General features: G+C 43.5%; 1 protein-coding gene across 7 annotated transcripts in view; it reads right to left on the reverse strand.

The window, feature by feature from the left end:
* NME7 (NME/NM23 family member 7) overlaps positions 1–25,901 on the reverse strand; it is a 155,924-nt gene that overhangs the window by 89,653 nt on the left and 40,370 nt on the right. For 4 of the 7 annotated variants that reach the window (XM_037908768.2, XM_037908779.2, XM_037908788.2 and 1 more), the window contains 4 exons: positions 25,226–25,392; positions 15,985–16,095; positions 9,661–9,711; positions 5,825–6,032 (listed from right to left, as the gene is read on the reverse strand). In XM_037908768.2, the coding sequence (XP_037764696.1) occupies positions 5,825–6,032; positions 9,661–9,711; positions 15,985–16,095; positions 25,226–25,392 (537 nt within the window). The remainder of the gene's footprint in view (positions 1–5,824; positions 6,033–9,660; positions 9,712–15,984; positions 16,096–25,225; positions 25,393–25,901) is intronic. The other 3 variants (XM_043538626.1, XM_043538625.1, XM_037908762.2) reach the window with 2 other exon arrangements.

Genomic DNA, 25,901 nt, shown 5'->3' on the forward strand with positions numbered 1-25,901 from the left:
CAGATTTTTTTTCCATAGCCTCTTTCTTCAGAAGCTGCTATTCAGCTATGCTGGCAGTATGCCAGAGCAGAAATACAGGGTATAGTTACAGTACAAGGGCTACAGCAGCACAACTGCAGCTACGCCATTATAACAGACACTTGCTACAGAGATGGAAGGGGTTTTTCCATCACAGTAATAAATTCTTCCCTCAACCTAGTTGTGTCTACACTAGGGCATAGGTTGACATAACTACGTCTCTCAGGAGTGTGAATTTTTCACTCCCCCAAGTGACATAGCTAGGTCGACCTAATTTTTAGGCGGAGACCAGACCACACTTTGACTCTTACCTTTCCAAGTGAAGGCATCTGGATCTTTCAATCTTACAGACTCAACCCATGAGCACAAATAACCACTGTGACCCGAACAGCATCTCAATGCAAGAGGGCAAGGGGCTTACTAGTATCTGATAGTGAGTTTCAGCTGGCCTGACCAGTTCAGTGTACCCACCTCGCTAAGATCGTAACCTGTGCCTAAAAAGTGTTATGTAAGATATCAATAGAAAGCTAACAACACATTGATCATTAATATTATTGTGTGGTGTATATGTGGTGGACTAATGCAAAATTATAAACATATTGGAAGTTACATTCTTAAAGTGTTTGCCAGGCAGCATCGAAGTTACCCCCACCCTAGACAAAGGAATGTGGTTTCACTGCCTTATAAGTACTTCCAAGGTACATTAAGAAACAATGGGAATGTATTTACATAAGAGGGAAACAACAGCATCAAGGTTTCAGAGTAGCAGCTGTGTTAGTCTGTATTCGCAAAAAGAAAAGGAGTACTTGTGGCGTTAGTCTCTAAGGTGCCATAAGTACTCCTTTTCTTTAACAGCATCAAGGGGAGAAGATAACTACTCAGCATCATGGCAGGGGGAAGAGATTGCAGGAAACAGATCAGTTTGCATTGTAGATTACACCAGTCAGGAACCTTCTCCATCAGACTCCATGACCCCTTTCCTCACAGCAGAGGCAATTAACTTTAAGGAGGATTCATTTTCAAAAGTTCAATAAAAGAGAGGGGCAAAGAACCCCCAAGTGATCCTTCACCTTAAGACGACAAAGGAGCTGAGCACTTTGTCTTTGTGTGGGAGATCCTGACCAAACAGGGTGATCAGCCATCTTGCTGGAAGGTAGCGTGGTAAGAATCTGACTTGAACCAAGACGGTATGTTTCTTAAGTCTTAGCCTCTACAAAGAGTTTTTTCACTTTGATTTGCTCTGTAACCATTCCAGCTCTATCCATCATACCTGGACTTACTAACAAAAGGAGATAGGGTTTTAAATCAACTTGTTTTACTTTTAATCTAAACCATCACAGTGTGATAAGCTGTGAACTCTGTTTCCTTAGAGGAGCAAACAAATCTTCTTATTCCTCTGACTGGTCAAGGAAAGAGCTGGACATTGCAGACCACACAGTTTGGGGAAAATTTGGGGCTGGGAGTGTGTTGAGTCAGTTGGCTAATAGTAACTATGGCTGGTGGATACCAGAGTATGACTGGGGTATAACAAGCAGGTTGCTGAAATCTGAGTTGCTAAACCACAGCTGCTTAAGACAGAGATACTCAGTGAATGCTTGTCTGCTGATTGCTGGTGTCCAGGCTGAGAGCCACAGCAGCAGAGCATTTAAGGCACCCAGGGTAAGAGGGCAGGTGGTGCCACAACCCGACTGGTCTGGATTGGACCCCAGAACATGACACGCACTCTCACTACTCCCTTTCCTCGGCCCCTCCAAGCCCAAATTCCACGTCTCCTCCAAACCTATCATATGCAACCCAAGTTTCCCTGTGCCCTCAACAGTCTCGCTCACTCACTTACAGTGCCACTATCCCACAGATTTTCCCCATGTCCCTCCACAAGTTCCCACCCAGACCCCACCTCATACACTTGCCCCTCCCAGAGCACCCAGAGCTCCCAACGTGTCACTTATCAGAGCCCTGCTCCTTAAGCATGCCTCCACCACCATGCTCCTATACTCAACTAACACGTTTCAGAGTAGCAGCCGTGTTAGTCTGTATCCGGAAAAAGAAAAGGAGTACTTGTGGCACCTTAGAGACTAACAAATTTATTTGAGCATAAGCTTTCGTGAGCTACAGCTCACTTCATCGGATGCATTCAGTGGAAAATACAGTGGGGAGATTTATATACACAGAGAACATGAAAAAATGGGTGTTACCATACACACTGTAACGAAAGTGATCAGGTAAGGTGAGCTATTACCAGCAGGAGAGCGGGGGGAAAAAACCTTTTGTAGTGATAATCAAGGTGGGCCATTTCCAGCAGTTGAAAAGAACGTCTGAGGAACAGCTGGGGGCAGGGGGGGTAGCAGGGGAAACGGGGATAAACATGGGGAAATAGTTTTACTTTGTGTAATGACCCATCCACGCCCAGTCTTTATTCAAGCCTAAGTTAATTGTATCCAGTTTGCAAATTAATTCCAATTCAGTAGTCTCTCGTTGGAGTCTGGTTTTGAAGTTTTTTTGTTGAAGAATTGTCACTTTTAGGTCTGCAATCGAGTGACTAAAGAGATTGAAGTGTTCTCCGACTGGTTTTTGAATGTTATAATTCTTGACGTCTGATTTGTGTCCATTTATTCTTTTACGTAGAGACTGTCCAGTTTGGCCAACGTACATGGCAGAGGGGCGTTGCTAGCACATGATGGCATATATCACATTGGTAGATGTGCAGGTGAACGAGCCTCTGATAGCGTGGCTGATGTGATTAGGCCCTATGATGGTGTCCCCTGAGAATAGATATGGGGACACAGTTGGCAACGGGCTTTGTTGCAAGGACAGGTTCCTGGGTTAGTGGTTTTGTTGTGTGGTTGCTGGTGAGTATTTGCTTCAGGTTGGGAGGCTGTCTGTAAGCAAGGACTGGCCTGTCTCCCAAGATCTGTGAGAGTGATGGGTCGTCCTTCAGGATAGGTTGTAGATCCTTGATGATGCATTGGAGAGGTTTTAGTTGGGGCTGAAGGTGATGGTTAGTGGCGTTCTGTTATTTTCTTTGTTGGGCCTGTCCTGTAGTAGGTAACTTCTGGGTACTCTTCTGGCTCTGTCAATCTGTTTCTTCACTTCAGCAGGTGGGTATTATAGTTGTAAGAACACTTGATAGAGATCTTGTAGGTGTTTGTCTCTGTCTGAGGGGTTGGAGCAAATGCGGTTGTATCGTAGAGCTTGGCTGTAGACAATGGATCGTGTGGTGTGGTCTGGATGAAAGCTGGAGGCATGTAGATAAGCATAGCGGTCAGTAGGTTTCCGGTATAGGATGATGTTTATGTGACCATCGCTTATTAGCACTGTCGTGTCCAGGAAGTGGATCTCTTGTGTGGACTGGTCCAGGCTGAGGTTGATGGTGGGATGGAAACTGTTGAAATCATGGTGGAATTCCTCAAGAGCTTCTTTTCCATGGGTCCAGATGATGAAGATGTTATCAATGTAGCGCAAGTAGAGTAGGGGCGTTAGGGGACGAGAGCTGAGGAAGCGTTGTTCTAAGTCAGCCATAAAAATGTTGCCATACTGTGGGGCCATGCGGGTACCCATAGCAGTGCTGCTGATCTGAAGGTATACATTGTCCCCAAATGTGAAATTGTTAAGGGTGAGGACAAAAGTCACAAAGTTCAGCCACCAGGTTTGCCGTGACATTATCGGGGATACTGTTCCTGACAGCTTGTAATCCATCTTTGTGTGGAATGTTGGTGTAGAGGCTTCTACATCCATATTGGCTAGGATGGTGGTTTCAGGAAGATCACCAATGGATTATAGTTTCCTCAGGAAGTCAGTGGTGTCTCGAAGATAGCTGGGAGTGCTGGTAGCATAGGTCACATGGCCACCACCCTATACCGGAAACGTACTGACCGCTGTACCTACCTACATGCCTCCAGCTTTCAGCCAGACCACACCACACGATCCTCCCCCCGCTGTTCCTCAGACTTTCTCTGTGTATATAAATATCCCCACTGTATTTTCCACTGAATGCATCCGATGCAGTGAGCTGTAGCTCATGAAAGCTTACGCTCAAATAAATTGGTTAGTCTCTAAGGTGCCACAAGTCCTCCTTTTCTTTCAACTAACACATGCATATCAATATTTTTAAGCTATGGCAATGTTTAATCTGCCAATGATAATATGTAACAATATGTATATACAGAAATGTTGACACATATAAACTTTTACAAGCTGAGCATGGTAGGAATGAAGAGGGGCATGTTAGGGAACAAAGTATGGGGGAGCATGTGGTGCAGCTGGCAGTGGGGATGGTTAAGGGTGAGCAGGGTTATGCAAGGTGAAGCCTGGGGGCAATTCAGGATATGCACAGAAGAGTAACAATCTGGGTATCTGTGGGGGATATAAAGGGGAGAGAGCCATCTACATGATTAACTGCTAACATTGATATAAGCTTATTAAAACATGGGAAATTTCCACACAAAACCTTTGTGAACTTTGAGTTAAGGTTGTTCAGCTACATAGTGCAGCCACTGTTTATTGCTGTATTTCAGTTTGTGTTAAGCCATTCAAACACCCCATTTATTTCACTTCACAGCACACACTCATACTGATCAATATGCAACCACACATCTGTAATACCAACATGCACTCACAAATTTCAACTCTAACTTCTACGTAAATATTTGTAAGAGGTCACCCAATCCTGCGGCTTTTCCTAAACATTACAGAAAAACAGATTGCAAACAGTGATTGCAAAATTACATTTTACCTCACTTAAACACAGCAGTCCAAAGCCACGTACAATGAAATTAATGAAAGTCACTCTTACTCATATTAACCATCAAAACACAGGACTATAAGCACTCAACATGGTTGGAATTCCAGGGTGCTTGCTGATTGTTCAGGAAGATGGTTGAGATATGTGGGCGGCGGAAAGGAAGTAATTATGGTTGGGAAGGGATGAGTGGAATGTTGCTGGCCTGTTGAATGATTTAGCTGCTTATTTCCTTGCTTTTTAGAATTTACATTGCTCAGCCATGCAGTCTATATAATTAACGCAAAATTAAAACATCTGTATTATATATAGGCTTGAAAGGATTACATTTTAATCAGCAAATGTTGATTTTAGTATAAACACACATACCAACAAAAATATTTTCTTTGATAATAATCAAAATTTACACATATGCAAAGTAAGACTTTATGGGTCAAATCCAGCGATTTCGATTTTTGAATCAGGCTGGTTACAAATGGACTAACGAATTAATAGCAAGAGCAGGTATTAGTTCATTTAAGGATATTTTACGGTCTATTTTGACATGTGATGATGACAGTTTGAGTTTTTACAGTTTATAAAGCTTTAACCTTTTGAACCTCAATGTCTACTGTCATTAAAGAATTGCCTGACTGCCTCCCCATAGTTTCCTGCAGCTGTGAATATTTAAATCGATAAAAATCTAAAATAAAATAATAATAATAATAATAAAAATCTTACAAACATCAATATCTGCTGAAATTATAAAAAAATAATAATCGAATTCTGCCAGAAAGTGGTACAGAATGTGGCAGATGGGTTAGCCTCAGTGTCCTTGGCCAAATTTTCCAAGGTTAGTCCCTCCAGGCCAGTGTGGAAGTATAAAGGCAGTATAGCTTGCACAGTTGCTATTTGCACTGTGGATAAAGACTGTCTACAAACGTGTCACTGTAGAACATTCAAATCAGCACTAAATTCAAATGAAAAAAATAAATGGGATTTCTGTACTGATTGCAGACTGATCATTAGATTAAGTAAAAATACAGCTTCGCAAATGAACATAATGAATAAATATATTAAAAAACTTACTTGAGCAGCAGAAGCAAAAGAGTCAGGACCATGAGCTGCATTTCTTATGCCATCTGTTCCAAACATTGCTCTAATGCTGCCCGGGGCATCAGAACGAGCCACGCCAGAGTTTGCAGGTCCCAGTAACTTCTTCCATTCAGACACGGCATCATCTCCTAAAATCTCCATGGCAACAGTAGGACCACTTGTAATAAACAGGAGAAGCTCACTGCAAAACAGACATAGAGCAGGCAGGGAATTCACTATACAGAGAACAACAAAAATCTACAGACTGGTTCTCAACTCTCACTAGTGTCATAGAAAAGGATAGCAGTCCACAGCACAGCCCACAGGCTCTGGAGGAATACTGTGTGGGATAAGGCAGGGACAGCGGAGGCAGAAGACCACTGGTGAGCCATTCCTTCTTTCCAGTTGTGCTCCTTCCACCTTGTGACACATTGGTGTCCTTCTAACAGACTCTACACAGCCTGTACATTTTTCCTCATTAAAGCAACATGAGCACTCCTATTAGAGACCTCCGCCTTCTTCATCCACCTCTACACACCTCTAAATCCTCTTATCCAGTACTTGCCATCCTGACAATTAGATTCTCTCTCACAGAGGGGGACACACTCAACCTGTACCTGCTCCCTCACATCTGAGAGAGGCCTTGCATCAAAAATGTGTGTTACCTCAAAATATTCACTCCACCATGTGCTTCTTCCCTGTGAGACATGGAGGGGACTCTAATCTCTGCCCCTCACTAAAATGGGAAACTGAATTCTAGTGAAAGTGGTCCCTCTTAGCCTTGCTAATCATCTGTGATTAAGGTAAAAAGTAAGATAAGACGAAAATATACTGTATGTAATTTTATAACTATAATTTATTTGTTTACCACAGGCAATGCACTCAGTGCTGTACAAGCCACAGAGATAAAGACAATCCCTTCCTTGCAGACTGCTGCAGTCTTTCCATTGAAAGAGACAGACTGAGAAGTCAATATATACTGGGAAATACAGAGCAGGGAAAAGAAAGTTGTTTGCTGCTTTTTGTATTGCAAACTCACAATTTCTTGGTATCATGGAAGTCATCAGATATTGGGGGAAGATTTGAATAAAGAGAAGGTGATGTGAGGAAAACATAAGGAATGCATGGTTAAAGAATCAAAAACTAGGAAATCCCAAAGTTAAGTCTGAATACATGTAACCTTAATTCTTCTCCCTTGAACACATACATCATGATATAGGTTTCAGTTCACAGTCGCATACTATCATCTCTGCAGCAACCCACCTCATTCAGTTTGAAGGCTGGATGCTGCACAATGAATGAAAAAGTTGTGCGAGGTTTTTTTTTAATTCAGTTATTGTTATGGTTATATTTTTTATGGCTTATAGACAAATACAGACGGACAAAAAATAATTTCTGAAAAGCTCCATATTTCTTTAAAAAACTACTGTGCAATCCATTTACTTTAATACATATGTAAAATATGAAATTTAACATTCTTAACATTTAATCCCCAAAAAGTTAATAGCTACTTTTCTCTGCTATTCAGTAAACCTTCATTAACTACATATCTTTTCAATTAAATCTGAAAGTCCAGTTTATGAAACACTATAATAAACCTCTAATAAAATGCTATATGTAATTGGGTATGAGAATTTACATTTTATCAGCATGAGGATGCTTTTTTGGTTCACTTACTGTAGTAAAATTCCATGCAACAGATATCAGGTTTTGCTGGATGGCAGACAGAGTACATCATAGTGAATAGAGGGCTTACAGTTTCTCAGCCTGCTGCTAGTTTAGCAATCCATAAAATAACACTGCAGACAGAATTCTTGTTCATTTATAAACTTATTGAAGCAGACTTGTTCAGCCAAGAAAAAATGACAACTCTTTGTTTTCCTAGGATCTATACTATAGTCTGACATTTCGTAGGGTCATTTCTCTACAGTGGACAGAAGAAAACAACCTCCACCTACAGAAACCGATTGCTGCTCCTAGAATTAGGTGACAATTTCTATATTCCCAATGCTCAGGAACCTCTTGACAGTGCTGCACTTGGCTCTCTGTCAGTTGCAATTTCTTGTTCTGCATGACCAAAAACATAAGCATGTCTACACAGCGGACGTTAAAGGACTGCCGCAGCAGTGCTTTAACGTGGCTGTGTAGTCGCGGCAGAGAGTGGCTGTAAAAAAGGTGGCTGTAAAAAAAACCAACCCACGTCCGTGAGGGGAATGGCTCCCAGCACTACCTACACTGCCATTTTACAGCGCTGAAACTTGCATCTCTCAGAGGGGTGTTTTTTCACACCCCGAGCGAGGAACGTTTCAGTGCTGTAAGTGGCAGTGTAGACAAGCCCTAACTAGGGTTGACCTGAACCAATTACACTGTGATAAGAGCTGTTAACCTGGGTCCAGACTCAGGAATATATTAGCTACCCCACCTTCTTTGCTAATCAGATAAAGCCTATGTGTAAATAACAAATAGCATTTATCCATTATGCACTGTAGCGGGGTGTTCACCCTGCTCCGGCCCTGAAGGGGTTAAAACAGCCCTGGTAGAGGGCTGCCCTCCGAAGCCGATAGTAAAAGCAGCCCAGGAGAGGAAGCAGCTGGGGAAAGAGGAGGAGAGGCTGGGGGAAGCTGAGTGAGTAGCTGACCACAGCTGTAGCCAGCTCAGTCAGGGCCCAGTTGGCCCTTATAAGAGGACTGCGGGCCAGGAGCTGAGAGACTCTCACTGCTGTGGGAGCAAGGTACCTGAAGCGGAGCAGTGCTGGGGAAGGGCAAAGGGAGCTGGGAAGCTCCAGCCTGGTAAACCCCCAGGCTGCAGGCCTTGCTGAAGGCCTACAAAAGGTACTGGGGCTATAGAGGTGCAGCCTGGGAATAGGCAGAGGCAGCTGGTCCTAACCTCTTGCCAATGGTGAGTGGCCATTACAGACTGCAGTCTGCCCCACTGAACAGGAGCTAGACGATGACTGGCAGTAGCCACTGAGGCAAGGTGGGTTTAGAGGGTTGGGGGTTCCACTGGGAGGGGAGACCCAGAGTGTGGGGGTACTGCTGGGGCAGAACCCCAGGGTAAAGGGCACCGGGGTCCAGGAGGAACACGGGGCCAGTAGTAGGCGAGACATTGGCCTACAGAGGGCGCACCGTAAGCTGGAAAAGAGGTAAATTCCCAGACGACCAGCAGGAGGCGCCACACCGATGAATTGTCGCTTCGCTACATGCATCCTAATTAAACTTGATGCATGAGGAAACTGGAAGATCTTATACAGCTACATACACACAAATATATAAATATTTTCATCCAGCCTTTATGGAGAGATCAAGTATTTCATAGTTTCATGCAATATGAAACAGCAGAGCCACACAGAGTTCTGTATCTTGTCCAAGACCAGCCATATATAAGATATGTGCCCCAGGTGCCACACTTTTTGAAATACTTGTGCTTTTGCATATTTGCTACCAGAAGGGTATCCACGACTGGATGGTACTCTGCAATTCTCACTGATTGCAAGCCATATTCTGTATCTGGAGAGTCTCCTTCTCATGCTTCTTTTTAGCTAGGGTCATTTTCACATCTCACAGGGTGGATGCATTCATTGGTGCTCGATGGGGCATGGGATTGTGGAACTGGGCACCGGACATCTAGGCCCATCTTAGGAGGAAGTTGGATGGGGTCCCCACACAAAACTTTGCATAGGCTCCCTTGAAACTTAAGCCCAGTTCTGTTTTTACCACATTCTTGTAGTGTCACAGGCATGTGAAATGAATGCCATGCACGGTAAAGAAATTTCTCCAGGACAATCTTTTCCTGCACAGTAAGTGAACATAACCTCAAAAGTATGTACATACTTGTAAAAGGGCTTTGATTGATGGTCTACATGGAGATCCATTGCTTCTTTCCTAGAAAAGATTTTAAAAAACCCTGCATGAACCATTAATGAACAATTATATAATAATGTGCCTATGTGGGAAGTTTCTTCCCAATACCAGGTAGTTCATGGGTGGCTTATGCCCTAAAGCATCAGGATTAACATACCTCATACATTTTTATCGTAACAAGTGCAACTCTGAATATTCCTTTTACCCAGAAAAATTGATAATCCTCCGGGTCCTCTTTCGAATTCTACTAAGCTCTTGTCTTCTATGGAATCGTGTAGGATTGAGTTCTACAGTTCACAACACATGGTGTGTAAGAGCATTCCCTTCCAGTAGTTTTAAATGTGTTGCTTCTCAAACTCTCTAACTGTAGCTATGTTTTTGTATTATGACGAAGGGCAAATAGGAGCACCATAGCCACCTTCCTTCTACCATTTGCTATTTTACAGTTTTCATATTCAACCTCAGATTGGACATGCCTGTCAATCTATTCATCCAGGCAGAACAGCAGCTAATTTGCCTCACTCTAACTGGTTTACTTACCCAGACTGGACTTTTTGTTGTCCTGGAATGCCAGACAATAGGATTTTTCATAAACTGGTTTCTACCTAATGTTTGCAAGTGTTGTTCCAGGACACAAAATATCACAGCGCTCTCCAGATTTCAGGAGGACTTTTGTTTGTTTGCTTGGTTTGGTTTTTTTTAACATGGAGAAAGTGTTCCCCCCAGGAATTCCCCACTTTTGGAAACTCACTACAGCTTTGTGTTTTCCTGTAGGTACACACCAACTGCCACATACTGCTTCCTTGCCACTTGACTGAGGTGCTGTAATGCAGTGGTTTTCAACCTTGTCATGCAATTGAACCAGTTTACCAGACTAAGATCTCAGTTGTACCAGCCAGTGACTTTCTCATCACATCCTCACCTGCGATTAGCAACCTCCTCTCCTCCCTACTTTAGGGCTATATTCTGTAGCTGCTCCATTTGTGTAACTCCTGTTGGCTCTACTGGGATTTCTGCATGTGGAGTGGCTAAAGAATTCATGCAGGGTCTCTAAGTCCAGCCTAGATGCTGGGCAGCTTCTTAACTCCAATTCAAAAGTGCACGCTCTAATCCATAATGGGTCTTTCTTTATTCTGAATTCTGGAGAGCACCAGATTCTGAGGCTATGATGTGGCAAAATCCAAATTCTCTTGGGGATTAGAGCTAGCACAACTGAAGACAGGCAATGGCTGAACAACAATGCTCAGACCACAGGCTAAGTCAGGAGTTCACTATTAAGATGAGGAGTGAAGTTGCAGTGACGCTCGTGGACAAGGCAAATACCAGTGACAGGAGCTTGAAATAGCACTGGAGGAAACCATGCTGTTGTGTACTTCTCTATTAACTACCCATCTTGAAACATTGTCTTTGTAAACAAAGACAGTTCTGTGAATTTTTGGACTCCATGACTCCACTCATATTGCTGTGTTATCACCACAATTTTTAGAACACAGAAACCAAGACTGCACAAATGCACAGTGTGGTAACATCTTTAAAATGACTTCCCATGTCCACTCATTTTTCAGTACATCAGTGTTTAAACTAACTTCTATGAAGACAAGGAGGGAAAAAAGAGAAATGTGAGACGCTGGAAATGGCCCAACTTGATGATCACTTTAGATAAGCTATTACCAGCAGGACAGTGGGGTGGGAGGAGGTATTGTTTCATGATCTCTGTGTGTATATAATGTCTTCTGCAGCTTCCACAGTACGCATCCGATGAAGTGAGCTGTAGCTCATGAAAGCTTATGCTCAAATAAATTGGTTAGTCTCTAAGGTGCCACAAGTACTCCTTTTCTTTTTGCGAATACAGACTAACACGGCTGTTACTCTGAAACAAGAACTACAGTTACAGTCACTGGGCCCGATCCTGCAGTCCTTACTCCAAGTGGGTGAATAATTTCTAATGAAGACTTTATTTGAAGAATTTAATTTCTCACTCTTCGCAGTTCATGATTTTCTCCAATTTATACATTAGTCAAATTTCAGGTCTGTAGCTTATAGTTCACTGCAAGTATCTGACATTCAAAATTTGAGCCATTTTAATTGGACAGGTCTTGTGGTATGTTTCTGTTTATTGATTGGAGGAGTGAAGTTTTCAGGAGGAAGCTTTTCATGTGAATACTCATTATGTCAAATCAAAAACTATTTTCCACAAATATTCTAAGTATTTGCTTAAAATTCCCTATTATGGCAGTAATTCCTACCAGTAAGCTAATTCACTAGAATATTCATGGAAAGTGTATAGAAATGGGGCATGAACCCAGCCTAAGCTACATAATGTATAAATCTGAACAAATATTTGTGGATATTTTTTCAAAATATTTGCTCAGCCCTACTGCTTAGTCAAAAATCTCGTATGGCATTAAATAAATATAAAACCAATCTTGCTAGCTATAACCCTAGTTCCCATTCTCTGTCATCAGATCCCTACTTGTAGAACATGGAAAGTTGCATTCATCTTGGACAATGAGCTGATTTGAGAAGTGATTAGCTGAAAAGATTGGAGAACTGACTTATCAAAGCAGGCGTCTGCCCTTGATTTCATATCTAAGCAATGGGTTTTGCAAAAGCTGTGAATCAAGTTAACAGGGCCTGCCAAGCAAATGGCAGCAATAAGCCCCTTTTTAAAAAAAAAGGGGGGGGGGTGCAGGGGGAAACAGAAGCTGAAGCTGATCTGGACAAGCCATCCTAGAGGGATATTTGGGATTGGGACTTTGACATTACTATATGTTATCACTAAAAATACGGCGCAAGTCCAAGGGACAAAAGTACAGGGTCTTGTGAAAGCCACAAATACCCAGCCACCATTTTAGATTCATCCCACATCACTGTCCAATTATGGTTTCATTAATAATAATTTTGCAGGGCAGGCAAGGAACTTTTCTAAACGAAAGGTAATAAAAATGTACATCTCATATAAACTGCTTGGATTTCTTTTCCTCAACGTAAGCTAAATCCAAAATATATAAAGTGGTTCAACAGAGATTCAGTTATCAGAGAAACTGACACACAAGGAAGCACCCAGCGCTCGAGGAGCAACATGCCAAGACAGCAGAAGTAAGTCAGGCCACAAAATGGTTCATATTAAGAGAAGACTGGAGGGTTGAGAGGGCTGCATTCAAGAACTGGAACTGTGTGGCAGGTTCTGGGGACTGGCATAGTCACAGACAGCAATATGTGACTACTGGAGGAGTGGTCTAGCACTGTCCTACCTCTACCTCAGAGGGCAGACAAGATAATGGAATTCCTCCCTGTCTTGTACTGGAACCACAAGATGCAAGAGTAAGAATCCTGTGAGAATGATTTTTTCTCTCAAAGAGATGTTGAGTAGAGAGGTATGACACAGCTGTAGCTGACGAGCAGTGCAGTGACTTTGGGGAAATCCTTCACGGTAGATCTACCAACTCTACCTTTCTTTTTTCCCCAGCATGCCCTCTTCTCCAAATTTTGCTGCTCAGGAACATGGGGGGGACACAAGGTAGAGGGTTCAAAATCCACGCATGGGCTGGTGCTGGGCCTGGTCCTGGCTCTGTCCTGACTTGTGCCCCACAGGTTGTGGTGTGTCTGGGGAGCTCCACAGCCATGGTAGAAGGAGCAAGCCTCTGTGTTCCTAAAGCCAAATCTTGACTTTATAACTTGACTTTAGTAAGGCTTTTGATACTGTCTCGCATGACCTTCTCATAAACAAAGTAGGCAAATACAACGTAGATGGAACTACTACAAGATGAGTGCATAACTGGTTGGAAAACCATTCCCAGAGAGTAATCAATAGTGGTTCACAGTCAAACTGGAAAGACATACTGAGTGGGGTGCCATAGGGATCAGTTCTGGGTCCGGTTCTGTTCAATATCTTCATCAATGATTTAGATAATGGCATAGAGAATACACTTTGCAGATGATATCAAGCTGTGAGGGGTTGCAAGTGCTTTGGAGGATAGGATTAAAATTTAAAATGATCTGGACAAACTGGAGAAATGGTCTGATGTAAATAGGATGAAATTCAATAAGAACAAATGCAAAGTACTCCACTTAGAAAGGAACAATCAGTTGCACACATACAAAATGTGAAATGACTGCCTAGGAAGGAATATGATAGAAAGGGATCGGAGGGTCATAGTGGATCACAAGCTAAATATGAGTCAACAGTGTAACACTGCTGGAAAAAAACAAAAACAAAAACCCCATCATTCTGGGATGTACTAGCAGGAGTGTGGTACGCAAAACACGAGAAGTAATTCTTCTGCTCCACTCTGTGCTGATTAGGTCTCAACTGGAGTAGTGTGTCCAGTTCTGGGCCCCACATTTCAAGAAAGATGTGGACAAATTGGAGAAAGTTCAGAGAACACGAACAAAAATGATTAAAGGTCTAGAAAACATGACCCATGGGAAGATTGAAAAAATTGGGTTTGTTTAGTCTGGAGAAGAGAAGACTGAGGAGGGACATGATAACAATTTTCACATACATAAAAGTTTGTTACAAGGAGGAAGGGAGGTAAATTGTTCTTGTTAGTCTCGGAGGATAGGACAAGAAGAAATGGGCTTAAATTTCAGCAAGAGAGGTTTAGGTTGGACATTAGGAAAAACTTCCTAACTGTCAGGGTGGTTAAAGTTGAGGTCCCTTCCAGTCCTATGATTTTAAGAATATGGATTTATTGCAAGGCAATAACCCAACCACCTTTATAGAATTATACAACAATCAGCAGCTCAGCTTGCATTATGAAGTCAGGTAATTCAGGTTAGGGGCAAAGAAACATTATCTGAGTTTTAAATCCATGATATTGATTTCAGTTTTATAAAAGGCATACACTATAGTTACTTACAGTAACACCAATAACATTTGTATACAACATTTTTGTATTACTCAGACATTGTCAGTAATTGAGTCATGGTCAGTCTGGCCTAGTCATTGGATCAAGAGTCTGGCCTAACAGTTAGAGCTGAATCCAGACCGGGTGGTTCCAGGAGCAAAGCCCAGGGTTGTAGCCGGGAGGCCAGAGGCCAAAGCCTAAGCTGAATGGTCAACTGGAGTCACAGTGAAAAGGTGGAGCCAAGGGTCTGAGTTTGCCTCATGTTCTCTTGGAGACTTGGATTTCCCATTCCTCATGCTCCTTTTGGCCTGGGCGCCTGTGGGAGGTGGTGGTGGAGCAGAATGTCTGGGAAAGGGATTTTCCACATACGGTTTCAGAGGGACACATGGAACTCTTCGAACTGTCCCAATGGGGGCTAGAAATCTCCAGGAGGGGAGATGTCCAGGCCAGGGACTCCCAAATTAGCAGACTAATAAGAAGTCCTACTTGGGTCTGGTCAGAGGAGAATGACTGGGGCCAAAGCAAGAACAGGAGGCAGCACTAGCTCATGAAACCATGGAACTTGTTATGGTCCCCATCAAACTTATCCTGCATTAAAATCTCCAACTCCCTAGAAGCCAGGGCAACAGATATGGGTGGGACAGCTTGAGCCTGTAGCGCTGCAGTTTGTACTGCAAGACATTAACCTGGGACCATAGGGTCTGCAGGATTCCCAAAACATCCTGCAGGGGGATGACTGCTTCTGAGGAATCCATCTGAAGGGCAGTCCAGCCACTTACCCACCCTTGTTCAATCTTTTGGGTTCCTCATACTATCAGTGACTGAGTTGTGGGCAGTCTTGCCTAGTGGTTGCAGCATGACTCTGGCATACCAGTTTGAGCTGAATCCAGACAGAGCAGTTCCAGGAGTGAAGTCAAGGATCATAGCCAGGTGTCAGAGTCCAAAGCCTAAGGGTCAACCAGATTTACAGACAGAAGGTGGAATCGAGGCTCTGAGCTGGGAATCAGAAGTCAAGAAGGAGCTGTGGGGTGGAACAGGAGCAGCCTGGGGCTAGAACAGGAACAAGGCTAGAGAAAGTGGAGGCAAGGGCAGGAACAAACACAGCTACGGGCTAAGAATGCGTTGAGCAGCAACTGAACTGCTACTGAGTGTAAGTATCAGTCTGTTCACTCCTTCAGTCAATCAGATGGCTCAATCAGACAGCTTCTATCAGAGCCAGCTGCATTCACTGGATTGCCTAGAGACAGGCTCTGCTGCAGGTTAAGCCCAACAAACATCCTGAATTATGCATCATGTGAGAAACCTAGATATGATTATGAAACAGATTATTTTCTTTGCTACTCAGTGGAATAGATCTAATGTTCTGAACAACATGGAATAACTGTGAGGATACACTTCGGTACAAAATAATCAAATCCTACAGGGAATCTTAATAGAGCCTTACCGTGAAAGTACCATCATTTTGGCTTTAGTTATTGTTAACCCAGCATTAATGATGATATCAATTAGGTCTCCAATCTTGGGTACTGCATCAGGTTTAATCAAAGCCAGTGTTCTGAAAAAGCAGAACAAAAAAAATTTGGCATTTTCATTCTTTAGGAAAAGACAAAGTTAAAGTTACACTTAAGAAAAAAGCCTCACAAAAGGAAATACAGAAATGCACAGTTACAGTCATCCAACAATTTTACCTCAGTCCTTACTGACCTTCCAACCAGCACAGGCATATCTTTCATGTACGATGGAGGCATTAAAACCTTAAAAATATGGTTATCTACCTTTTCGTAACTGTTGTTCTTTGAGATGCGTTGCTCATGTCCATTCCATTCTAGCTGCGTGCATGCTCATGTGCACAGTCCTTGGAGATTTTTGCCTTAGCGGTACCCGTAGGGTAGGCTGTAGTGCCCTCTTGAGTGCCGCGCTCATGCGCTTGTATATTAGGCGATGCCGACCCTATGCCTTCTCAGTTCCTTCTTGCTGGCAACTCTGACAGAAGAGCAGGAGGGCAGGTAATGGAATGGACATGAGCAACACATCTCAAAGAACAGTTATGAAAAGGTAGGTAACCGGTTTTTCTTCAAGTGCTTGCTCAAGTCTATTCCATTCTAGGTGACTCACAAGTAGTATCCTCAGAAGTGGGCTCAGAGTTCACAATTTAGCGGCTTGGGCATAGTGGGTAAGTGCATAATGGGACGTGAACATGTGGACGGATGACCAGGTGGCCACACTACAGATGTCCTGGATAGGCACTTGGGCTAGGAAAACTGCCAAAGAGGCTTGCGCCCTGGTTGAGTGGGTGGTGACAATCGCCGAAGGTGGCTCCTTCACCTGATCGTAACACCAGTGAATGCAAGCAGTGATCCAAGAAGAAATTCTTTGAGCAGACACTGGACGACCTTTCATCCTGTCGGCCACCAAAATGAATTGCATCAATCTGCAGAATGGCTTGGTTCTTTCAATGTAGAAGGCTAGCACCCTCATGACATCTAGAGAATGCAATCTACACTCCTCCTCCGATTTATGCGGCTTTGGAAAAGACAGGTAAGTAAATGTCCTAGCCCATATGAAACTGCGAGACCACCTTGGGCAGGAAAGCTGGGTGTGGCTGCAGCTGGACCTTGTCTTTGTAGAAGACTGTATAGGGTGGTTTCGAGGTAAGCGCTCTAATCTCTGAGACCCGGTAGGTGGATGTTATCACAACTAGGAACGCTATCTTCCAGGACAGGAGAAGGAGAGAGCAGGAAGCCAGAGGCCCGAAGCGGGGTCCTGTGAGCCGTGACAGCACAACATTCAGGTCCCAGGGAGGAACGGGGTACCTGACATGTGGGTAGAGACACTTGAGGCCCTTGAAGACCTGGCAGTCATATCCCGGGCAAAAACGGACCTACCCTCCAGCGGCGGATGGAAGGCCGAAATAGCAGCCAAGTGGACCTTGACAGATGAAAGGGACAGGCCTTAGAACTTGAGATGCAGAAGATAGTCCATGATCAACTGCTGCGAGGCCCGCTCAGCCCGAATGCCTTTATCCAAGGTCCGATAAGCGAACCACTTCCATTTGGCTAGGTGGGACTCTCTGGTAGAGGGCTTTCTGCTACCCAATAAGTCCTGCTGGACAGCAGCTGAGCACTCTGGCTCCTCCGCATTTAACCATGCATCAGCCAAGGTGTCAGGTGCAGTACTGCCAGGTTTGGATGAAGAAGACTGCCGTGGTTTTGGGACAGCAGGTCCGGCCTGAGCAGCAGCTGTAACAGAGCAACCAATGAGAGGTCAGGCAGCGTGCTGAACTAGTGCCTGCACAGTCAAGCTGGTGCTATGAGGATCACCTTCGCCCTGTCCTGCCTGATTTTGACGAGGACTCTGTGAATCAGCAGCACCAGAGGGAAGACGTACAATAGAGCCCCCGACCATGGGAGCAGAAAAGCGTCTGACAGGGAGCCACTGTTTATCCCCCAAATCAAGCAGAAAACATGGCATTTCCTGTTCTGCCAGGATGTGAACAGGTCCACCTAGGGAGTTCATCTTCCAGAGGTGGGGAAGTTGGCCACTTTCAGATGGAGAGACCATTCATGGCGAGACGAGAAGGTCCTGCTGAGGCGATCTGTCAAAGTGTTCCTGGACCTCGGGGAGGTGTGAGGCTACAAGATGGATATCGTGTTATACACAGAAGTCCCAAAGCCTGAGGGCTTCCTGACAAAGGGCAGACAACCTTTCCCCACCTTGCTTGTTGATACAGAACATAGTCACTGTATTGTCCGTTAGGACCTGGACCACCCTGCTTTTTATGTGAGGTAGGAAGGCTTGACAGGCCAGGAGAACCACTTTGAGCTCCCTGATGTTGATCTGTAGGGAGCAATCGTGACTCGACCAACGACCTGATGTGCTGAGATCGCCCAGGTGGGCTCGCCTCCCCAGGTCCAAGGCATCAGAGACGAGGGTCAGGGACAGGGACGGAGCCATGAAGGGAACCTCCTCCAACACTGATGCAGGATTCCACCACCGAGTGATGACATTCCATGGTCTGGGACCCTGACCACATGGTCCACACTGTGTCGGTTGGGGACGTAGACTGACACCAGCCATGCCTGCAGGGGCCTGAAGCAGAGCCATATGTGCCGGACCACTAAGTAGAGATCTGCACCATGGTGAACTCTGGCCGGAAGCCAGACGGTACGATGGGTACGGGGATCGGCGTTGTGACTCAGGTGTTCCATGCCTTGCAGGCGGAGATCTTGGCAGCAGGGACCTGTGTCTTCTAACTGGGGACCCAGGCCACGGTGATGGGGATCAACGTCTATGGACCAGGGATGCGCTGCTGCTTTAGGGGGCAGTCCCATAACTGGCTTGCCCATAGATGCTGGGGCTTTGGTTGGTTCCGTCGCATGGCTTGGTGTCTGTGATGGTGGCTGGCCTACATCCTCTTTGGCCACCGGGCCCACTCCAGGCACAGATGACCCTACTAGGGGATGGGACCCCATGCCGCTCCCAGGAGTCAGACGTGGGTCCCTGGCTGGACTAGGAGGTCTGACCGCAGCAGTACCCCTGAGCAGCTCCGGTGCAGGTACGTGGCCTGACATAGGTCCTTTGCCCGAAGCCCCCTTTTTCTGTGGTGCCGGTGGGCTCACTGACTTCAACTACTTCTTAGGCACCAGGGAGGGGGAACAGTGCTGGGAGGGTGCCAGTGGTGCACTGCGTGCCGACGCCAAGGTGCCGGGCATGGAGTCTGATTGGGATGGCTCCAAGGTAGGACAAAGTGCAGCCTTCATGAGGAAAGCCCTCAAGTGGATACCCTGCTCCCTTTGAGTTCGAGGGCGAAATTTTTGCAGATCCTGCATTTGTCCTTTCTGTGGGACTGCCCCAAACACTTTAAATAGCTCTCGTGGGGGTCACTAGTTCACATTGAGCACGGCTTAAAGCCTGGGGAACGGGGCATGTCCCGCTTTGACACAAAGTCCCAGCCAAGACTCTTAACGCCTAAACAACTACCCTAACACACAACTTAAAGATTTATGTACCTAACAACTAACACAATAGACTGTAAGAACTGCTAATGCTCTTGTGACCAACCAACCGTCACAGGCGGTAAGAAGGAACTGACAGAGCGTAGAGTCAGCAGTGCCTAATATACCAGCACATGAGCACACCACTCAAGAGGGCGCTACAGTCGACCCTATGGGTACTGCTATGGCAAAAATCTCTGACGACTGTGCACATGGGCACGCACACACCTAGAATGGAATCTACATGAGCAAGCACTCGAAGAAGAAGAATATTTGCCTGTGTCATGGTCAGCAGTACATATGGGATCTCTGTGTCATCTAAAATGTCTAACTTCAGATATGGTAGCATAAAGCTATGCTAAGTCTCACAATAGGGCAATCCTTTATAACCAAAAGTCCATGTACCTTTGGGAGGCTGTCCTGAATGTGGTTACTGCTGAGAATGTGAAAGCCTAATTTTCTGGTGAATGCACAGCATATTGAGATCCTTAGATAGAAGGGGCTATAGAAGTGCAAATAATATATTTATTTGATTTATAAAGTGAAACTATTTCATGCTGGAGGTTGAAATATTTTTCCATCATGTCCTCCCACCCCATCACACTCCAACAAAGCAAGCTTTAACATCCCATTTGTTCCCTTTTCCCTCTTCCATTTCTGCCTGTTTATTCACACTGCTCTTTATGCATAGAGTGACCTCCCCTGATCAACAAGCAGCTACGCTCTTCCTATTCAAATCCTTCCATAAAAATTGTGCTTCTTGCATAAAGCTTGTAAAAAAAAAAAAAAAAAAAAGCGAGATCCTTATTTATTATTTGTATTATAGTAATACCTAGAGGTCCCATCATGCTAGGTACTGTACAAAGACAGGGGCTCTCTTCCAAAGAGCGAATAATCTAAAAAGGCAGAATAAAGGAAACATTATCTCTATTTTATGGATAAGAACTATATTATGAGAGAAATCAAAACAAAAACCTCTAAGCTATCCTGTTCATCCTGTCTTCTCTGCAATTATCTTTTAGACTCTAAGCACTTGGGAGCCAGGATTCTTTTCATCATTCTGTTTTGTACAGCACCAAGTGCACTGTCAGTACTAAATTCATTATTAATCATAAATAATAAGCAGCATAACAGGAACTCTGTAAAATGACACTGTGTGCTTCCATTATTTAGTCTCACAGTGAGTCAGCATCAAATGTGCTCAAGCTTACAAATCAACAGATGATTTATTTTACCGCCTGTACCAGAAACTGCCTGGAATCTGAAAGTCCAGTGGGGCTCTTCTGTCTCTTACACCATCTCCAGCAATGGAAGATATTCAAGACTGAATGTTTCCTTTATAGCAGTGCATCTATACAGAAAAGACAGATGCTGCCAGTTTGCCTGTTTTATTTCCCAGCATACTGGAGAAGACAGCTTCTGTGTTCGCTACAATTTGTTCTAACTGGAAATAACATGCTTAAATTAGGGGAAATTGACAAAGTGCCATTCCATTTGCTCTGATCACTAAAAGATATCAAAGTTGCAGATGTTGTGGGGGAAAACATGACACTCTAGGCTTTTACAGAGATTGGACACAGGAAATGTTAGAAGAGAGGTGGAAATTAATCTCACACTCCTGGTGGGGCAGAGGAAGGGATAGACCTAAGCTGCAAAATTCACAGTCGAATGTGAACTTCCCCAAAGATCAGGATGCTCAGATCTGTGGATCTGATTAAGGTGCATGTCTACTGGAAACAGTGCGATGGTGCAGAAAAGATTGATTGGTTAAGATGATAGAAAGGATCAAGTTGTTTAACCAGGAATTTCAATTCAGTTTGAAGCTAGTATTTCCCTTCAGCATGTTTGTCTAGGGTTGTTTTTTATTTGTGTTGTTGTAGTTATATAGACTATCAGAGAGGAGGGGTTTAATCCTAGAATAATCTGTCTTTTACTTTGCTGATTTCAGACTTTGATAGGAGATCCTTAATTGCTAGCAACATGCAGTGAAATAGGATATGGTGAACCCATTATCTTCAGTACTAGCTGAAATAAGCATCTGTCGGGAGTGGGTTGTAATAGTATTTTCAGTGTGTTTTTTATGGAGGTGTGCAGGATAGAAAGTACGATGATCCAGCATGCTGAGGGCTGTTCCTGAGATTGGATTTTGGATACATGTGATCTAGTTGTAGTTTTAATTAGCATTATGTTTTAGGGGTCTGACATGTGAGTTCACACAAGTGCATTAGGGAGCAATTACATCTGGGAACAAAGGGAAAAGAATTAAAAACTAGACTCAGTTACTTTGTATCACACAGTAAATCTGAATATGACTCTCTTGTGGTTATTGAAAGAAAGATAGTAAGTGATCATAAGAAGGGTATCTGGTGCATAAAACACAATGTATGCTGTGGCTAAAGCTGGTATTTATTTTTAATAGAAGGACTATTACAAGTACAAAATCTAATGCTGTGGAGGGGAGGAAATGTTAAATATGATAAATGACTGGAAGCACATTAATGAATTACCAAATCAGTAAAATAATCTGGTATTTCTGGTTTGTCATGAGCATTCTAATAATTTTTTTTAAACCAGTTATGATTCAATGGTAACATTGAAAGACACACGGTCCTCTTTAAAAATAAAATTAAATTAAATTAAAATAAATAAATAAATTAGTCTGAAAAACGTTTAACTAAACTAGTGTTAAGCGCCATCTAAGATCACTACAAGTGAAAGATTAGGAGGGAAAATTCTCTATTTTTTCCATTTTATTTACTTTGTGCATTTGACAGCACTGTGTGTTTAGCTAAGTTCCCTAGTCAGTTTCCTTGTTTGCATGGGTCTTTCAGTTAACAGTGGAAAGGGGGAAAAAGAAAAAAAGCATTTAAACATACAAACGTGGCTGTAAAGCCAATAAATAAATTGGCTGGGGGACTCAAAGGCAAGTGGAGAACCTGAAACTACTTTCAAGTACTTTTTGGAACTGGATAGATCTTAAGTTGACTGTCCGCACGGGAAAGTTTTAACTTTACGTGCAACTATAAATCAGAAGAAGGACTATATAAAAATCAGCCGTTTTTCTCCCCACACAGCAGATTAATTCCCTGTATGTGTCTGGAGTCACACTGGCTCATTTTACTGACAAAAACAAAGGCCTCAGTTTCAGAAAGTGCAAAATGCTTGATGTGCAGATGCCAGTCTAGCCTGGAGTACTCAATTTTGAACATGCTTCTCTAGTGACCAAAGTATGTGCAAGTTTTCCGAACTTGAGTCTAAGTGTTTCCTTCTGTTAGATGTATGGGCCATGCAGGACTATTACAGAACAAGGTGAAGGTTATTCTGCCTCGTGCATCAACAGCAAAATTGTCCAGTTGCACGTTCTTTATCTTTGGTGATGCTCATTTCATCCTCTCTTGCAAAACTCCTCTTTTTCCTCTTCTGTCACTGTCATGAAACCTGCACTAAGAACTATCCCTAACAGGCAACTCCCCATAACCAGCCACTTGCCCCCGTGCAACATAATCTTGTGTGACCACTGAAAGCCAACCTCTGCTTGGAAACTGGATTTTGCTGGTCCCTTTGGTGATTGCCTAAGGTAGATTTCAATGGATGCCATTTGGTCATTCTGAATAACACTGTCTCTTCTACAGCTAAAGATGGGCATGGCAAGTATTATTAACCCCATTTTACAGATGGGGAAATGAGAGATTAAAAGGCACAACATTTGTACTGTTTTAATATGTAAGACTATAAATATGTTTTAATTATGTAAGAATATAAAGCAGTACAATCCTCCTAGTATAAACTGCATCCACATTGGTACAAAGGTGTTTTATACCAGTGTAGCTATTCCTATATGAGAAGTGGAATAAACAATTCCCTTATAGGGCACCTTTATACTGCTGTAATTGCACCCACACTAGGGCTTATTCAAGTATCGTACATCAGTAAAAATTTACACCTCTAACCAAAAAGTTTACACTGGTATAAAAGTTGTATGTAGGCCAGGCCTAAGTGACTTGCCCAACACAGAGTTGATTCATAGAACCAGGAACATAAATAGAGCCTCATGTTTTTTGTAAATGCAAAACACCACAAAAACCAAAAAACAATGTATAAAACTAGATAAAATGCTGCTCACTCAACTCTGGCCCAGCTGCCCCTCTGTCATGATGACAGAAAAGTAACTGGGCCAAGCCTGAACATCTGCAGCAAAGCAGCTGCCACTATGGGGTGAGTGCAGGGTGGGGGGGGGGGGGGGGGGGGGGGGGGGGGGGGGGGGGGGGGGGTTTCACTCTGTAAACTTCCTCCCCAAGCCTTCCAGTGGGAGGATTACCCCTCCCCCCCCCAAGGCAGGACCCAACCCAACCCTCCCCCCCCCCCCGAGTGGATAAAATTGATAAAATGAAACACGAAATTCCTGAAAAATAAAACAAAAAAGGAATGTCACAGGACTCTAAATATAACCCAAAAGTCCTGAAACACAATCTCTCTCTTTCATACCCTCCCTCCCACTACTCCAATTCCAACCGATAGGCAACATGCCCAGAGACCTTATTTTGGAAGGTTGTTACTGTATTCATCTCAATGGCAACATTTTTTAGGGGGTACGGAATGGTAAATGTTCAACTTTTCAACCTTATCAGTGTCTTTTTAGTGTTATTTTGATTAAAATATACGTTTTAAAATATATGTTTTAAAATCCCACCTATAGCTCTTTAAAAACAACACAGAAAAACAGGACTAGTTTGGGTTACCAGCTGGGTAGCTGGGTTACCAGTGTTAAGAACAGCAATCTAGAAAGGGTACTGAGTGTTTTTCTTAATGATATTGGGCTAAACTCTGGTCTCAGTGATACTGGTGCACATTCAGAGAGTAACTCCACAGAAGTCAATCCGTGTATGTAGCAGCATAACTAAGAGCAGAATTTGGTCCATGGGGCTTTTTCCAGATTTGTTCTCCAAAGCAAACCTCTCCTGTCATGCAGCCTCAACTGAAAGGAGCTTATGAGCCTGATCCTCAGATGGTGTAAATTAGCATAGCTCCAATTTTCACCAGCTGAGGATCCAGCCCTATAAGTTTTCTTGCCCCCACCATCACCCAGGCTTGGAATTTTTCTTTGAAATGTTCCAGCTTCTCCTTTACTGCACGAAAAGCAGTGGAGGATGGATTAAAAACAATAAAAAGCTACTAAAAGCTGATATATAAAACTCATCACTTGGTAACGAGTTGCTGTTGGATCACAAGGCCTGTGCTTTGTCCCTGCAAGACACAGTCAATGACTTTTGCAAAGTTCATTCCCTATAAGCCCAGCACATACCAAGGTTGAAATTCTTCCCCAAGCTACCCACTGAAATCAACATTAGTGCACATCGGTGGGGTTACACAGCTGTAACAAAAGCTGAACTGTGCTCCAGAATTGGAGTGGGGAGCAGTTTACATATATGGGAAGGTGTGATCTGGAGGGTGTAACAACAAACAGGAAAAATCATAGGTTTGATGACAGGCGGATGGATTGCTTTCTCTTGCCAAATCTCCTTTCCCAAGATGCAAACCAACAGATATACCCTCCCATCATCCCACCCCATCAGCTGTAGAAACCCTCTCTGATCCCTCCTGAGAAAGACAATTAGTTTGATAAACTCACTTGCATAAACAGTTTTGTGGATAGCAAATACCAAAGGAACTTCAGAGACCACATCCTCTTACCTTTCTTTGCGGCTACCCAACTTGCGGGCTGTGTATTGATCCCCATAGTCTACTAGGGAAAGGTGACGTGAAAAGACAGTAACTTTGTTGCCTATAAACAAATCTTCTAGGTGTAAGTCATCATATTTTGTGCGTTTCAGAAAGGTGCGATGGTTCTTCACATCATACTGCAAAGAGAAGGAAGATCACCAAGCAGTTAAAGAGAGTGGTTAAACAATGAGCAAATTAAAAATAAATTCTATTCAATTTTAGAACAGCCTAAAAAGTATTATGGGATCCAGTGAGGTTGCTAGATTCACTGAATTTCTAACCCTTTGAGTTTGCTTGTACAATAGAGAAGGTCATGAGATGAAGCCAACTGTTATACATTTGTTCCATTTTAACTGTCAGCCGGTGACACTGGGAGTCCCCTCAATACCAGCTGGCGGGGGGCATAACATACTGTAACTCACATCTGGCCTGACATGCTCATTGCCCCCAACATACTGGTGTCAAAGTGTCATGTAAGGTACCATGTACAAAATCCTAGTAATGTCAACTCAGGATTTAATGTTTCTGAGGAAAATGCAGTAAGTTCCATGAAGTTTACTGGGTGAGCTGTCAAAGCATCAGAGGAGATCTTAAAAGCAACAGTTTCCTTTCAGCTGCGTGCAGATATTAAAAATCCCAAGGCACT

This window comes from Chelonia mydas, chromosome 1 (assembly GCF_015237465.2).
Source record: "Chelonia mydas isolate rCheMyd1 chromosome 1, rCheMyd1.pri.v2, whole genome shotgun sequence".
NCBI classification, from domain to species: domain Eukaryota; kingdom Metazoa; phylum Chordata; order Testudines; family Cheloniidae; genus Chelonia; species Chelonia mydas.